At 50.9% G+C, this 16803-nt stretch overlaps 2 protein-coding genes across 2 annotated transcripts; one reads left to right on the forward strand and one right to left on the reverse strand.

Moving 5' to 3' along the window:
- Positions 1-3113: 3113 nt before the first annotated feature.
- On the forward strand, positions 3114-4925 carry JN550_004336 (uncharacterized protein; the record flags this gene model as incomplete). Its single annotated transcript, XM_049315840.1, has 4 exons — positions 3114-3223; positions 3406-4263; positions 4328-4622; positions 4680-4925. 4 exons carry the CDS (start codon positions 3114-3116, stop codon positions 4923-4925), a joined length of 1509 nt encoding a protein of 502 aa, XP_049173874.1.
- A 6763-nt stretch (positions 4926-11688) lies between these two features.
- Positions 11689-14538, reverse strand: JN550_004337 (uncharacterized protein; the record flags this gene model as incomplete). The annotated part of the gene is made up of 1 exon (XM_049315841.1): positions 11689-14538. One exon carries the CDS (start codon positions 14536-14538, stop codon positions 11689-11691), a length of 2850 nt encoding a protein of 949 aa, XP_049173875.1.
- Positions 14539-16803: the final 2265 nt, after the last annotated feature.

Below are 16803 nucleotides of genomic sequence, written 5' to 3' on the forward strand. Positions count from 1 at the left end.
ATAGTCAATCGCGCGGAGATTAGAGACTTTTCTTCAAGCTGTAGGTAGGTCAGAAGCTTTGTGTCAGCTTATTTGGTTCAAACGTAAGCAAGCGCGGATCTCGCTCGCATCCGATATGGAACAGCGAAACCGGTATAGATGTCAATGATGAGGCTCTTGCTCTAGCACTGGTGGTGATACAACTCAATGCACCGGAACGATCCGCAGAAGTCCGAGCCAGCTACGTCCTCCGAGCCACGACCATGCACAGACTCTGCTCCAGATGTTTCAAGCGATCTCGAGACATGTGGCAATCCAGCCGTGGGCGTTGCAGGGGCAGAGGAGAACAGTCCTGCTGCATGTATTGGACGGGCACCCCGATGTCAGTCGGTAACCGGCATCAACCACTGCAACGAGGTGACAGTAAAGGAACCGAGCTTGTACGTCACATTGCGGGCCTTGCCTTGCTTGTCCTGTGAATTAGATAATCTTCATCGATTCCAAACTTGAAGGAGATTGGGATCGGTGAGATTCCCGGTCCGCCGGTCGAGTGAATGCATGCTCACCTACCACACTTGGCTGTGATTCTCCTGCTCTCCTCACTGATCCATCCGTGGCAGCCTCCAAGCGCGTAACCTCCATGGACAAGTCCTTACCACAAGCTGCTGCGTGCACGTCCTCAGTCGAAGACCCTTGAAGCAGAAGGGAAGCCGTCGCTCGGTGTGCTCAAGGTCAAGGTTAAGAAGGTATCGATAATTGCCCGCAATGGGTTAGCATGGAAGTAGATGCTGCGTCGTGAATGTGCAGTGCAGTCTTATCGGCTTGGTTCTATTTCCCCCCGTTTGGTAACGAGAGCTGCAACGTGCCGATTGCAACGACAACACGACTGTACTATAGGCGTTTCGCTAGATCGATACACATGTCTACAAACTCGCCTAAGACGACGACAACTGGTGGGCTCTAACTAACTTAATTGACGACACCATTTAGATTGGTGGCCAAGCGTGATGAGTTACTCCGTAACTGGGGTAGGGCGCCAGCCTGGCCGAATAGGCTACCTGGGCAGCCTCCAGGGCTGGCAACTGGCGCTGGGTGATCTCCAGGGCTCGACTTGCTAGCATCGGCGCTAACAGACCTAGGTGATGGCAATGACCACCTGGTGACTCGAGTCACGATGGCCCGTTATTGCCCGCCCGGGAAGCACAAGCGCGCCACATCTTGGGATGGGGTTGTGGGATCGGCGAATTCGAACATCCAGACATCCAGACGACATGAGAAGCGTCTCGTCGTCACGTACCGTGGTGGCCCATGTTTGCCTCGCTAATGCGCGAAGATGGACGGGTCGATGGTCCCCAAGCGACATCTCGACCGAATCTAGTGTACAGCCGCCATGGATCTCGATATCTCATACCCTGCACTGGCTAAATTGCGTGACGCCGTCTTTCTGCCAGTGGTTGTGTACCGCACTGGGAAGAGAGAGGGAGGGAGAGAGACAGACACAAGAGCGCTGGGGCAAGTCAACAGCACATGATGATCCTGTCTGGTCCTCGGCCAGCGCGACGGTGGAGACTCCTTCCACCCCGTCCGTCAACGATTCTTCGTCGCTGGAAATCCTGCTCGAACAATACAATACGTACGTACATGTGGCATAGCAAGTCCAGCCGCCCGTAAAGCCCAGCCATCAAGAACTCGAGGCCGGGTCGACGACCACAGCTATGCTATGCCCTGGCAACATAATCACTAGGAGCTTAGCCCATGGGGCCACTCGCGCGCTGCCGCGGGGCAATTGGCCAGGAGGTCCAATGTACCGCAGAGGTACAGCATCGTCGCTGAAGCTACTTTAGGTAGCTTCTCGCCTGTGTGCCGGGGCGCGGACACAAGCGGCAACAGCGAAGACGAGCGTCTTTTTTTCGTCCCTTGCCCCCCCGTCCCTCGTCCTCGTTGCTCCTCTCCTCCTGCCTGTCCACTTTACGCCGCTTCATTTGGAGGGGGCCCCTGTAGGTGCAGAGTACCCCACCACACCCCTCCCGGCCAGGGTCTGCAGCGCGCGCAGAGGGGAGCGGCCGGGGTGGGTGGCCACCGATTCAACTACCACCCATCCAAATTTGTTCATTGAATCTCGAACGAGGTTTTGGCGGACGATTGACGAGCACGCACGCACGCAGCATTGCCAGCAGAAGTACCCGGGTGGGAACTTGGCCCTTCAAAACGCCTCATTCCCGCCGCGTTACCTTGGCCATGGGGTATAGCTCGACCGTTGTAACCGCCTGGGATGTATCCGCCCGTACCTCTTGCTGCTTCAGTCGGCCTGATGCTAGTCGACCGTGGGCCGATATCCACCAAGTACCTGCCCTACATACATACCTACTTTGCAAGTACAGTCGAGAACCGACCAGCTCTGTTTTGCCTACTGTACCTACCTTACCTAGCGATTGAGATGCTAGGCCCCATCCGTTCCAATGCGCTGTCCCATCGTTTACGTTATTTGACCGTTGCTGGAGTGGTTCCATGTCGACTGCATTGGCCTATATATCCTGTTCTCTCCTCCCGGATCTAGCCCACCTCTCTCTCTCGTGCCTATCCCCAAGTCTCCCTTCTTCCTCCTGTCGCCTTGCGTCGTCCGAAGTCCACTGTCTCCCCCCTCGGATGGCTTCCTTTCTTTAAGGCGTTTCTTCCCAACCCTGTATAGTATCATTTGTGGGAATTACCGGCAATCCCGTCTCGGCTTCGGCAACAGCTTCTCGGGAGCACGTGTGCGGGTCAGCTGGGTGTGAATCTCTCGTTCTCGGGGTTACGCGTCTGTTTTGTTATTTTCACTTGTTACCACCCTCAAAATTCACCTGGGACAAGGCGTACGAGGAAAATAAACCACCGAATGCGGTCCTTTCGACGTGGTGCTGTTTGCTGCATTCACTTGAACTGTGGGCAAATTCGGAAGTGAATGCATAGTGGGATCCACACTCCATCCCACGTCACGGATAATACAAATCAATCTCTCACAACTCACAACTCCCAACGTTCTGTCTCAACCGACCTCAACACCAACCACCAATCGCAGTCTACCTCGCGGACGCCAATCGCCAGATCAGCTTAGAAAGAAGAAAACTTTCGGATCAACAAGGTGGCCTGTGAAAATGGAGTCCTCTAATCCGTCAGCACTTGCCCTGCTCTGGCAAGTGTGCCTGGGACTTTTCCCATTTCTAGCATCCCCGAGCTTCTGGATCTGGACGCACCTGGTGCTCTTGTAAGTTGAATACCTTCACCTGCGAATACCGTCTCGCTTGAAGCATTGGGGCAAGGGGGGAAAACAAAGGAAGCATGGCGAGACGAAAATCACCCCACACTCATTCACCACCATCAGTTCTGCCCGCCTCGCTGAGCTAGTCTTATGTGTTTCTGGAGACGAGTACTAACTCTGAGAACAAGCATCCACCGCTATCTTCGCCTCGTCGTCCATTGCTTTAGTCATTGGATGTACAAGTCGAAACCCATCCCCGAGAAGCCAAGGCTGACATCTGACGATGTCACGGTCGTTATCCCTACCATCCACAATGTCTTTGAGGAGCTACGTCCGTCGTTGGAAAGTATTTTGGCTTGCCAACCCCACGAACTCATCCTTGTAACAACAGTGGACAAGGTGGAAAGCCTAAAACAGCTTGCCAAGACCCTGTCTTCTCCCAGCATCCGAGTCCTAAGCACTCCGATCGCCAACAAGCGTCTTCAAGTTTGTGAGGCACTTCCACAGGTAGACACCGAAATCATCATCATGGCTGATGACGATGTTACCTGGCCGTCAACTTTGATGCCTTGGATCCTGGCGCCATTTGATGAGAATCCGAGAATCGGTGGTGTTGGAACCTGTCAACGTGTGCGCAGAGATCCCGACGGCACTTGGTCAGATCAAATCTGGAATTGGCTAGGTTCTGCGTATATTGAGCGACGCAACTTCGAGATCTCAGCCACCCACAACATTGATGGGGGAACTTCCTGTATGTCAGGACGAACTGGCGCCTACAGATCTGAGATTCTCCAGAGCCATGACTTCTTGGAGGGCTTCAAGAACGAGAGATGGCAAAATTACACCCTGAATGCCGACGACGACAACTTTGTGACACGATGGCTTGTCAGCCACCAGTGGGAGACTTGGATTCAGTACGAGGCTGAGTGCGAAATCGAGACTACCCTTGAGTACGGTATGAAATTCCTCTACCAATGCTCCAGGTGGGCGAGAAGCAACTGGCGAAGTAACTGGACAAGTCTTGTGAAAGAGCGTTATGTGATTACGTGAGTTCCCTGCATTTAACCCAATTCTGTTCACGTTTGACTGACCATACCTCTTATGGAACAGACAGCAGCCATGGTGTTCGTATGCCCTGCACTTAGCCACGTTCACTTCATTGGCTTGGTTCTTTGACCCCCTCATCATCCTATCACTGTGGTGGGGGACCGCCAACTGTGATCCCAAAACCCGCCAGACGCTACTTGTAGCAGAACTCACCTGGATGTTCGGATTCACAAAGGTGGTCAAGCTGGTGGGGTTGTTCAGGCGCAATCCGAAAGACATCATGTTCCTTCCAGTCTCGATTATCTTCGGATACTTCCATGGCTTCATCAAGCTATATGCACTTTTCACATTGAATATGGTACGTAATTCCCACTTTCACGACTATGCTGCGTTCACAAGACTGATTACCAAACAGACCTCTTGGGGAAGCAGACCAGACGGTGACCTCGATGACTCTTTGCGTATGTCGCCTCGTCCAGGACCGAATGACAGCATCATCACACCAAAAGCGCGCCCTGATGACCTTGAGCATCTTTACAAACGACCCATCAAGCGCAGTCGAACGCCGGAGAAGACAGCGGCAGCGTACGGTCACGAATTCCCGTCCATTGCTGTGGTGGCTTCATTGTCGCCTAACTCCCCATTCCTCAACCCTAATTAGGGTACAGTTACGAACCTGAGTCGGAATCTTCATGAAAAAAAGATCCCATGAGTTATGAAATTGTCATTCATGCCCTTCTAGAAGCGAACAGCACTGGACAGGGACGAGGAAAAACGGAACTCTCCCGATGTTTCTCATTTCTCCTCATACGCACACAAGACGGACGGCACTTGCTATCCCTTCTTTTCTCAGCGAGAAGAGAGAACCACGTTTCTACTCTGCAAGGGCGGTCTTTGTTTTTACGGCCAAAAGTTCTCGTTTTGCTTTGGGAAAGGTAGATCATCTGGCCACAGGAAAAGGGGTTACAGCGGACACCCACAAGGCTATGTGGAATCCCACAAATGGAGACGGTTTCATCCTTTTACGCGAATCTGTTTCTATTGCATGGCATGCGATATGCCCGGCGCGCAGCATTTCATCGGCTTTTAAAAAGGCACAGTCTTTAGGCATATGGAGATCAAGAAGGCGCATAGATCAATGGCTCTAATCTGCTTCATATTATTGATTGACCGTAGCTAGATGAGGCTGAATTACGAATAATGAAAGCAGAACGAAACCATGAGCTGTTTTTACCGAGCGCCAAAAGTGTGTTGTGATAAGCTCTAACAACAATTGATGACCCGCCGAAGAGGAGTGGCAGCGGTCCGAGTCTCATTCGTCGATTTCGTACAGGCAATACCCCTGTCGGTTGCTGTATTTGGTATAACCGCGAGGCTCTGCTTGAAGGATTCTCGCATATTGACAACAAATCCGGCAGTCTACTCACCCCCGATCTCCCAATCAAGAAGAATGTGCATCATTTGATCAACAGACTTGCCTAAGATTCAACCACCACCGGACAGGTCCGAGAATTGTACTGCCATGTTCTCGAGACGTCTACGTTTGTCGAGAGAACCAGCCATATGATCATACGCTCCCCATGTGGAATGTACTTTTGATGTTGGCCCACTCGTTTGGTGAGACGAATGGGGGCGGCCCTGTGATCTGCTGGTTAGCCGATGACTGTGTGAGTCTGTTCCCTCTTGGGGGCAGACTAACTAGCCAGTACAACGATGATGCTAGTCAGCAGCTCCAGTCTGGCCGATGGACCACCCCGCAGTCCACGAAAGGATTGGAGCAGACAGCCCAGGTTTTTGTGAAGCCTAGGGCTGTTGGTATTTAGTGTAGGGTGGTATCATATGATAGGCCGCAAATCACCCGTGTCACTAACGACTGTTTGAATGCGCCACTATTCGCTATTGCGCCCCATTGGAGAACGGGTGGGAACTCAGGAGGTACCTGAGAAGTACTTGACGGTAGTCGAAAAGGACGCGCTCACTAGGATCTGGCGCCATGTCGTGCCAAGATCTCGCTGTTTGAAGGGAATCATCGATTTCTTTGACTTGGAGGCCACCATCACGTTGATGCAATTGCTATGTCGAGCTAATGAACAAAAGGGCTCTAGGATAGTCCATTGGAGCTACCCTAATATGTCTTGCATAGTATGGCGTCGGCCTACCTTTCGATTGGCCGGCGATGGAGCTGCGATGAACACCTATTTCGCGGCTATTTCAAGGTTGCACTTCAAGCTACATACTCAGCCTGTACCCAGTATTGAAGAGACTCGTCACCTCCCACGACACGACGGTGCTGTATTGTCGCCCGTCCTGTCGATAACATACCTACAGCTTTCATGAATGGGGGTTGCCTTGCATCTCATTCGCATCCTTCACAGACCCTCCTTTGCCAGGAGTGTCGTATGCGACTACAATGATAAGCGGACTGGCTGGAAGACCGGCTACATCCCATCCAACAGCTACGATGGACGTGCATATCCCGACTTTAGGTCGGCAGAGAGATCGTGGTGGGTTCCCTACATCTCAGGTTAGGGGTATTCCATCCTGCACAAGCATAATTACTCGCATATTGGTGTCAGCTCGCATTTGCACCCGCCATCCCAAAGGTTTCCACTTTGTTTTCTGGACAGGTAAGTCAATGACCGCATATCGACGACTGCATGGCAACCCCTAGAAGCGACCCCTCTTCTGGCATGGCCTTACATCACATGCCTTTTTGCTAAGTTCAAGACATTGTCTGTCCATCTACAGCGTCGCGTGGTGTTTCAGGCTTTCTGACTCAGCAGGACACCATCCAGATCTATAGATTACGTAGCACTCCAAGAGAGGTTCTTTCGCATGCAGTGCTGAGATGACTCGCGACACACCTTGGAAGTAGAACCCAGGCCGCACAACGGTCAAAGAAGAGGAACATCGCCCTCCCTCGATTCCACTATGACAAGGGCCGAGTGTAACGGGGCAGTGAGCGTTTGTGATACATCAAGATCTCGCTCTCCACCCGCGCACACCATTGATGAGCTTCAAGCCTGCCCACACCATGCTGGGAAGGTCAGAGATCTAGTCACTACGTAGTTAGGTACATTGCGTGCAGGCATGGTTCTTGATTTTGACCAGGCCAGAGATAACTAACTTAGCGCACCATCCATTGCTGTAGACATGGGCCCTTGTCCAGAAATTCATGGACGTGCGCTTTATGGGGAACCTGGTCACTGGTGTGGTGTCTCTTATGGGCGTGGAGCCGCAATCCTACGCTTGAGGACAAGCGCGCCGACCATCGCCAAGCCTCGCAGTTGGCGCTTAACCGTATCTTCTCGGACCTGCGTCGTTAGAATGCATGATGCTAGCGAGGATGGTTTTTACGAACCCACCTGCATCTCTGCCAGCCAATCTAGCCAGACGGACGGGCGCTGACCAGGCGCCAAAACGAATCTGTCACGGGTTGGTAGGTCGATAGTCCTATCGTCGATTATTAAAACTGATGTCGCCAGCGTGACTGGAGATGCGACCCAGGTCCAGCACAGAGACAGTACCTTCGTACAACGTCCTTATCTACCTTCTTCGGTAATTGACACGCTTCTGTATCCCAAGATCGGTGTATTACATGTGTGAGGTCACTATCGCCTTTGTGTTGGCTACTCACAAACAAAAAATCAAGGACTTGTTCAATCCAGGGCGAGTTGGCCAGAATCGCGCCGATAACCAGCGGGGCTCTAACTTACGTGTTATGACCTGTCTCAACTTCGCCCCGGCATTTTGGCCACTATATGCATCCGAAGATGCGTCACTCTACTTCACAACCCTAGACGGCCTGTAAGTTTGAATTAGTGGGGTTGCCTTTCATAACAGACTCGAAGAGTATAGCACCAGTATTTTCTTCCAAATGATTGCATCACATTAAACGCACAATCAATATGATATGTGGCTATCGAGTTGTCCTGCCAGTCAAGGACGACTCGCGAGGTGGAAGAGTGCTTCTATCAAGCAATGCAACACATGCACCCTAATTCCGGGTCGGAGTGGTGAAGCTTGGGGAACATAAAGACTGGAAGTTACTCCGTATCTCAGCGATATCATGGAGTACATACAGACACCCACCTCGCACCTTAGCATTGGTGGCATTGCAGCAGACAGGGACAAGAGGGACAAACCAGGCCAACAGGGTTAAGATAGCAAGGGAGTGCCAACCCCCGCGACCGTTTTTGCAAACAGGGCTGGACGCTGAACCCTGGACCGAACTTCCGACTTCTCGACCAAATCAGGAAAGTCCTCGATGCTGCGATGAGTCGTGTCCAAGTTCGTCCAGGATTGCGACTGACTTGTGCTTGCTTAACGCTGGGGAGAGGTATGCAGTGTCAATCCTAATGTAAAACTGACAATCTAGGCCTTAGGCCCAGAGACCACTCGACAAGGATATCACTATCTCGTTGTGGACGGCATATAGCTCTAATGTAACTCGTACTACAAAAGCAATCGGAAAGCTGCTCCCCTATATCGACATTCGAGTTAAGGCAGTTGATTGCGAACTGATTCTCCAAGGTATTGCATTTGCAATGTCGATGTATTTACTCAAGGGGGAATGTCCATAGTACGTCGCACATCAAACCTTGGCAACCCGAAGGGGGGTTGTGAAAGCGTTAAAGTATATGACGAAATGAAGCTCTATCTGCCAAGAAGCTCGACTCGAGCGGCACGCAGATATGAACGTCATCAGCAATGCTTGTTCGTCAAGGCCGAGGCATGCCTGCGACACCGGTGGCCGTTTCCCCCCGAAGAATGCCGACGTTGCCATGGCGCCCGGGCTCCGTCGACCCGCATGATAGACAAGTCCAGTAGACGTTGCGTTGAGGAAGCTCTCCGCTTCCCTGCTCTGGCCCAGTGTATATTGTCCACATAGACGAAACGAATCGTACGTTGCAGCGGGAAATGCATACTTTACGACATGCAAGGAATGTGATGCAAATTTCGCGACGAATTGTAGTCTGGCGCATCGTCATAAGAGAGCCACTCACGGCGGAGCCTGAACTGCCGCAATAGCAACGAATGCCCTGTAACATCACTAATGAGGAACTAACGGCCTAACGCAATGCCGCCTAGCATTTAGATGCGCAGCTTTCGGACCCTCAATCGTGCCCTAGACCCTATGGCGTTGCAGAGCAGAAGCCCCAGTGATGTCGGTGCGGCGGCCAACGTATTAGAGAGAGGCAAGTTGGCAAGCAAAAGCGTGAGAGCATACGTAGGTACATATAGGTAGGTAAGTACGCTGTAGTATGCGCTGCAGATTCGGGGGCTTGTCCCCCATTGACTCGCTCCCGCATGCTGCAGTGCAGGGTGGCTTGAAACCCTGCGCGGCGGCCACTCAGTGGAACAGCTTTGGTATTAGAGCCACTTATGTGCATCCGTGAGAGAGGAAAAAAAAAACCGAAAATTTTTCTGCTCAGTGAGGGGTCTGGTTCATCCCTCTCCAGGGAACAGGCACCGTCATCTATACGCAGCATACTAGGGATGCAAGCTTGTCGTCAAGCAGCGTCGAAGGCTCTAGGGGAGCTAGTAAGTGCAGCTGGAGCAATAGGACCCCCTCATTGAGGCTCCATCACACAAACCCCGAGACCCATCTGCAGCAACATGGATGGCGTAATGTTTGCATAACGACGACTGAGGCCATAATTGAGTCCCGCAACGAGCGAGATCCCATGTTGATGGTGCCGATGTACCTTTCAACTCCATAGACATCTGCTGAAGTATGTGGTATCCTTCTGCACGAGTTGACTCATGCCTCGTCCTCCCTCATGTTCCGCGCTCGTGCTGCGACCAATCGGCCACGCTGCTTATAGTACTGAGAGTGAAGATCACAGAAAGACCCCAGAGACGTTTGGCCGTCAGTTACTGCCGGGGTTAGACCGGTTTCATGGGGAGAGTCGCAGTCATAGTAGTTAACAGTATTAGTGATCATAGCGGCGTATCACCATCGGTGTGCCAGTCACTCTTCGACACACCATGGCTTCACCTAGGTGTTGTCAGATTAAAGCTTAGCCAACTGTAGTGTGATTGTAGATGGTCACTATGTGATGTGACGGCATCGGCACCTAACTCCGAGGTTGTGTTGACGGGTGTTCAATGGTTCGTCCGGGTTCATGCTGTGTCACCATCCTGTCAGCATGGCCAAATACCCGAAGCGTAACCTGGTGCCGAGACTTGTCCGCTCTATTTCAGAGAGTCCTAAGTCGTATGCGTGGAAACTGACAGATCGGTTCTAGAATACGAGGTGTGGGCGCCACACATGTGATTGAGGCTTGGCTCAGGGATGGAAGGTTTTTGGGTTGCTTGGTTGCTGACATATATGCACCCCGAACCACCACCATCACACGAGGATGCACCCAAGTGCTTGCGAACAGCAGTTCGTATTTTTAACAGAGCAGAAATTTGTCATAGTCTCTTCATGTACTTCTGGGTTGATTCGACATCCGAACAACTCACCCCCTCGTGAGAGCAGAATGAGATTGCGACGTCGACACCTTTGTTTGACATACCCAACGTACTGCGCAAAGACTTTTCATTCTCTCCCCTGTCTATAGTCAGCTGAACTCCCCATACATCTCTAGATATCATCAGATCGGGACTGTGAAGAGCGATTCCTGGTGGTTCCCGAGTCGCACCTCGTCCGATTTCGACAACGTTCCTCGAATCCTATTGAGATAGAAAGCGAACGGCAACAAAACTTATATTTTTGAGCGTTCCTAAGTGTTCAAGAAATAATTGGCGCATTTGATGGCCTTGGTTTTGCCTCATTCTACAATATTCTACAATATTGACTCACCAAGCAAGATAGATCAGGGATAGCCTTCATGGATCGCAGTCAAGTTCCAGGTGTCACAAGCCCTAGTTGTTGACATCTGCAGTATTTGAGTACACCCGCCCGGGGTACACTTGAAGAAGAGCTTTTAGTTGTCCACAGAAGAGTTTGCAGTTGTGCAAAAAGACGTCATTAGGTTAATACTAGGCCTAGTAGTCAAATAGGCTGACAATATCTAACAGGTGAGCACTGAATGGCCTAATAGTCATGAAAGAACCAAGGAAATTTGTGAGATTCTTGTGGTATTGTACAGCCCCATATAGCTCTCATATATTTCCGGTAACAGTGAATAGTAGAATGATAGGTGCGACTCTTCATGCTTGTGCACGCATGTAACAATAAGAGCTTGGGTATCGTCTAAGAGATAGCCTGGGGCTCATCTGCCTCGAGTAGAACAAGATTTACTTAGCTGAGAGTTCTTGGTTTGAATCACGCACCGGCAGATGATAATGGTGTATATGTGCTCTTAATTCCGGTAGAGAAGCACATACAGGATGCAAATTTATACCAAGCAGTTGAAAGAAGCTAGCAAGAGATTACTCCGTACTTAGATCCGGAAACGGTTTAAGATTCTGCTTCACTGAGGTGGAGCCATGGGGTCGTACGCGAGATTGCTTTGATGAGGCCAGGACCAGGCACTAGATGTCATGTCATTGAACATGTCGTGAGGTTGTTGCCAATCAGCCGCTTGCAGAACCTGATCCCACTGAATATCCGGCGGCTGCGAGGATGATACATTGAGCAAGCTGTTGGTGTTGAAAACGCCGCCATAGTCGTAGTTCATCCCCATAGCCTGTGGCTGAATATACGCTCCAGCCAAATCAGTTTGGACAAATCTGCTGTCTTGTGAGTGATATCCATCACTGTTGTCCAGGGTTGGAGGTATATTTCCAGTGTAGAAACTCCCGTCGTTTGCTGCATCCAGGCCATCCTGCTGGGTTGGTCCCAGACGCCGGTTTTCCTCAACCTTTTCCAAGTTCTGTCCTAGTTTGCCGTTAAATAGCGTCGATGAAGGCTCCCCATCGATGGCTCCTACGGCCTTGCCAAATTCGGCAGATATGATGCTACACTTGGCGCTAAAACCACACATGTCTACCGTCTGGAATACGTCGTTGAGTTGGCGTACAGCATCTGTTAGCTCGGCGACACTGTAGGTCTCGACTAGTTGCGATTGAGTGATAAGAGCTTCGATCTCGTAGTCCAAGCTCGACTTGAGTGCTGGGGTGGCGGATGGCCGGAATTTCTCTTCGTTCGGCACCTTGCTGAGACGCTGATGTGACACCAAATATCTAGGTTCAAGAAGTCTCAGGCTGAGCTGAATGCTCGCCAGATACGCATAATAGGTATCAATCGCTGTGATGCCATTGAACATCTTGGCTTTCCACAGATCGACCAGTAGACTGACCATGCGCATCGCTGAGGTAACACATATCTCGCCCAAGCTAATGATAGCGAATGCGTCGACTCCCAGATCCTCCTTACGGTCAGCGGACTCTACCTCCTGGAGGAGGAAGCGTCTAGTCAGAAGACTGAGCGACTTTTGATATTGAACATTCATCATAATGATCCTTCGCCATCTCCGAGGGTCTGGTTTTGCCTCGTTTGGGGGCGTAGGCCGTAAGAACCCCGGTAGACCGGCTTTCCATAGGACCAGACAGCGAAGAAGCTGTACTTCTCGCGGCAAAATAGTATTCACCGATACTGAAGGTTCGTGGACACTTCGACGGATCGTGCCTAATAATCGAAGTAGATATACAAGGTTTTGCGAATACTCAGCAGGTAGGCTTATGTCACACTGTAACAGCTCTTCGTCAGCAACGCCGACGTTAATCTCTACATCGTCAATGGCACTGGGCCGACCGAGTGAACAGCACAGGTGTTGCTCGCAGTCGTACAAAGTCCACCACACACGTTTTCGAATCTCCCTGGTTAATGTATTGATACCGTCACCCACACACTCTCTATGCATTCCTAGCGAGACGGCAAGACGACAGGCCAGACCCAGAAATGCCCATGAACCAGTACGATCGTTGATGTTGAGGCAGTACAATGCGAGAAGCATTAATGCAGATATGTTTGGGAGAGTCGAGCCAGTAAGCTTTGAAGGAAGCTGCTTCGCGCAGTCAAAGTATGTACGCTGAAACTCGAGAGATGTTGGGTTCTTCTTCATGGTCCTGGAGCCCAGTATGAAGATCATGTACAAGCAACAAAGCCATCCGACAGAGACGTAGGTGCCGCTGTGCCTCGAGGCGGAGGAAACGCTCTGATGTCCTGAAGACGTCTTCCAGAGGTCCTCGTAGTGTTGTTGAAACGTCGCGCGGTGAATGCACATGAAACTTGGATGGACATTTTCGAAAAACGCTTCCACGCATGCATCGGCGATATGCTTCGTGGGTAGTTTGATCTTGGACGTCGGTATCCAATACTGTGAGTCCCCATTGTTGGAAGGAACATTGGACTTCGTATTCGACGATCTTTCAAGGTGTTTATCTGGGGATGCGTTTGAGGTCATGGAATCACCGGACCACAGGCCCACATGGTCGGGATTCTCGTTGAATGAACTGGCGATAGCATCAGTGACGCTTTTTGACGAAACATGCTCTACCCGGCGGCGGGTATCGGGGTCCGGTGAAGCTTGCAGCCGTCGAGCGATCAAATGACGTATCCTGGCAAAAGTTGCCAGGCTCCCTGATGGTCCAACATAGTGAGATCGGCCGCTGGTGTCCTTGTAGAAATCAATACTGCTATGTCCTGAATCAGAATGCTCATCCCCGATCTTCCGGTCGAGACTTGGTGGAGATACTGGAGATACGAGGGCTGCCATCGACGCCGGCGACGTGACACCGTCTGGTTCATCGCCGAGCACGGGCATCACGATGCCATTCTCCTTTCCAAAAGTCGCGATATCCTCGGCAGTAGCGTCTGGACCTAATTGTGGGAACATGCCTGAGACGAGCGCATCTAGAGCGCGATACCTGCGGTCGAGATTCTCGACGCTGCCATAGATTCTCTGCTTCCGAGGTAATGTCGTGACACATTCGATGCCAGTATCAACACAGTTCTTGCAGGGAGTCAAAGCACCATCCACCTGCCCATCCTCTGAACCAAGGGCTGTGGTGATGCGGAGACACTTGCATCTTCGGGCTTTGCAAGCATCACAGCTGAGCTTTGTTCGTTTCCTCTGCGACGGCGGCACTCTCCTCTTGGCCTTGGCGTTCTCCCTTCGTTCCGCAGCAGTCGGGACAGAAGCCATCAAAGGTGCCGGACTTGGTGCTTTACTGTCGAAAGTTGATAATGATTTCCTGTTCATCGGGTCTGCAACAACCGAGGCTTGATCGAACGTAAATGGTGTAAAGCTGAAGCTTCCAGGTTGGCCTGAGGCGGAACCAGTACCTAAGCGCGAAGGAGTAAGACCCGAATCTGACATGGCGATGACGCAGGTGTCAATGGTGATGTTTATTCGGGCGCCAACCTTGGAAGGTTACAGTCATGACCTATTAAACCAAGGCCGCCCCGAGGCGTCAGTGCGTACCGGAAGTAAACGCTCACTACTTCAACGAAGGAGTTTTGCTTGAGATAGGTTATCGCCACCTATTTACGTTTTGAACCGCTACTGCTTTGTGGAACACGAAGAGCGCTTGTTGACACTGTGGTTGGGGTGACTGAAGTTACCCTGCGGTTGATTCAAAACAGTTTTGCTTTCTCCCACTCACGTGCATCTGGTCACTAACAGCTTGCAACGAGAAGTCGAGAACTGTGGAAAGGATGGATTATAGCAGAATGCCCACGTGGAGCAGATTGTCTGCCCGAGGCCTCGACTAGGAAGGAGGCACGCTGATTGGTTGAGATCAGATGGACCTCGTCCGGACTCTGAAGCAAAATCGCCCCTCGCCCACGGCCATCCGCACCTTGTCGACGTACTACACAGCATCTAGTCATGCATCCTAGTCTAAAATCTGAATGAATTCGATGGCGTAGAGAGGTTGGTGGATAGCGGCCACATTGACGCGTCGAATGGAGTGCTGCAGGCGATATTACATGGAGCAATCTATCACTAGGAGGGCCCTCGGCAGACCTTGCCAGGGCTTGCAGGGCATCAAGAGCATGCCAAAGCGCTAGTAAGAATTATTTCTGTCCTCAATATAGGAAATACCGTGGTCAGAACCTGCTTTTGTCAGCACCCACTGAGACAATCCGCAAGTATTCTGCACAACCGCCGTGCCCAAGATCACATTGTTACCGATGCAATACTGACTACTAGTGTCTATATGGTAATGGCTATCATTAGAGATACATAGCAGTACGTCTTGACCTCTGTGCATGGAACTGACAAAGTAGTCATGGGATCACGTCAACGAAGGCGGCCGGCCACAAACAGCTTACATTCATCAGTTCACGGATATACCTACCCTCAGCCCATTTGAACCAAGGATATGAATCCCAATAGCACCAGATCCGCCTCTCAATCTCTTCGACTTGATAACAAAGCCGGCCACGACACGAGAAGCGACTGAGGTTTACGACTCTAGCCTGTGAAGGCTCCGGCCACCGAGCTACAGTTTCTTCCCTCTCAGGCTACCCATCGCCATTCCTCCAAAACAAGCGAGATCAGGTGGCCGACTACCCTCGATAGGTCTCCCACCTCATACGAACCCGAATACGCGAGACCCAACCTCGATAGTGTTACCCAAGCCGCTACGCGACAAGCTCGTCCAAACTCCAGGAACACAATAAGACCGTGAAAGCGAGATGTCGACCCTTCGTTGAAGGTGGCATGACCAGGCTATATGTTCAGAGTCTAGAGACAGCGGTCAATCACCTCTATCTAGATTTGTCGCATTCGGTCGCAAGGCAGAGGCCTTATCTAGAAAGAGAACCCCTCGACATTTCAGATTTCACGTAACGCATCATCATCGGTTTTGCGGACGCCCAGTATGCCTTTGTCTACAAATGCTTTGGAATGTAGGTTTGCAACGAGATCAAGTAGCCAGAGCCACCGAGTTGTCATGGAGACACCCATTTGTAACCCTATGATGTCGAGTCGACCTCCTCGTCTTTTGTCGCAATTCAAGAGTCATGATGTTATCATAAGGAACATAATAAAATAAAATTAATAGGCACCGCCCAGTGCGGTGGCCAAAGAGATACGAGAGAGAGACAAACAAACGTGGAGGAAAACAATCTGGCGTAGAAAACCGACAACCATCAGATATTGTACCATCCTACGGCCCACCATCGATGCTATTCAGTACTCCATTATCACTACCAGAGTTGTCTTGCTCTCTGAGACGTGAACGGTGTTCGTATAATATTTACAGCGGGATATACCCTAGATATATAATTCAAAGCCTACAAGAAATTGAATCAAATTTGTTCAGTGTTGAATTTCGACATGTTGACATTTTTGTGTCGCGATTATCGCGTCTTAGATTGAATGCCTACCATCACATACAACAGAAGACAGGAGAGAGATATCGATGCTCTCAAACGGCAAATATGACTTGCTACTAGGCCATGGATTCAATCCAGGCTCGCCGCCTTCAACTGTGACATCGATCTGACGCCCGGATCCAATCCGTGCCAAGACATGTATCGTGCATAGTACAGTATATAAACTGTATTTCGACGGTTATGGGGCTTCCGGAGTAGGAAGCTAACTCAATTTACTAAGCACAGGCGCTAGGACTCGGCG

This window comes from Neoarthrinium moseri (assembly GCF_022829205.1).
Source record: "Neoarthrinium moseri strain CBS 164.80 chromosome Unknown scaffold11_Wmoseri_CBS_16480, whole genome shotgun sequence".
NCBI lineage: Eukaryota > Fungi > Ascomycota > Sordariomycetes > Amphisphaeriales > Apiosporaceae > Neoarthrinium > Neoarthrinium moseri.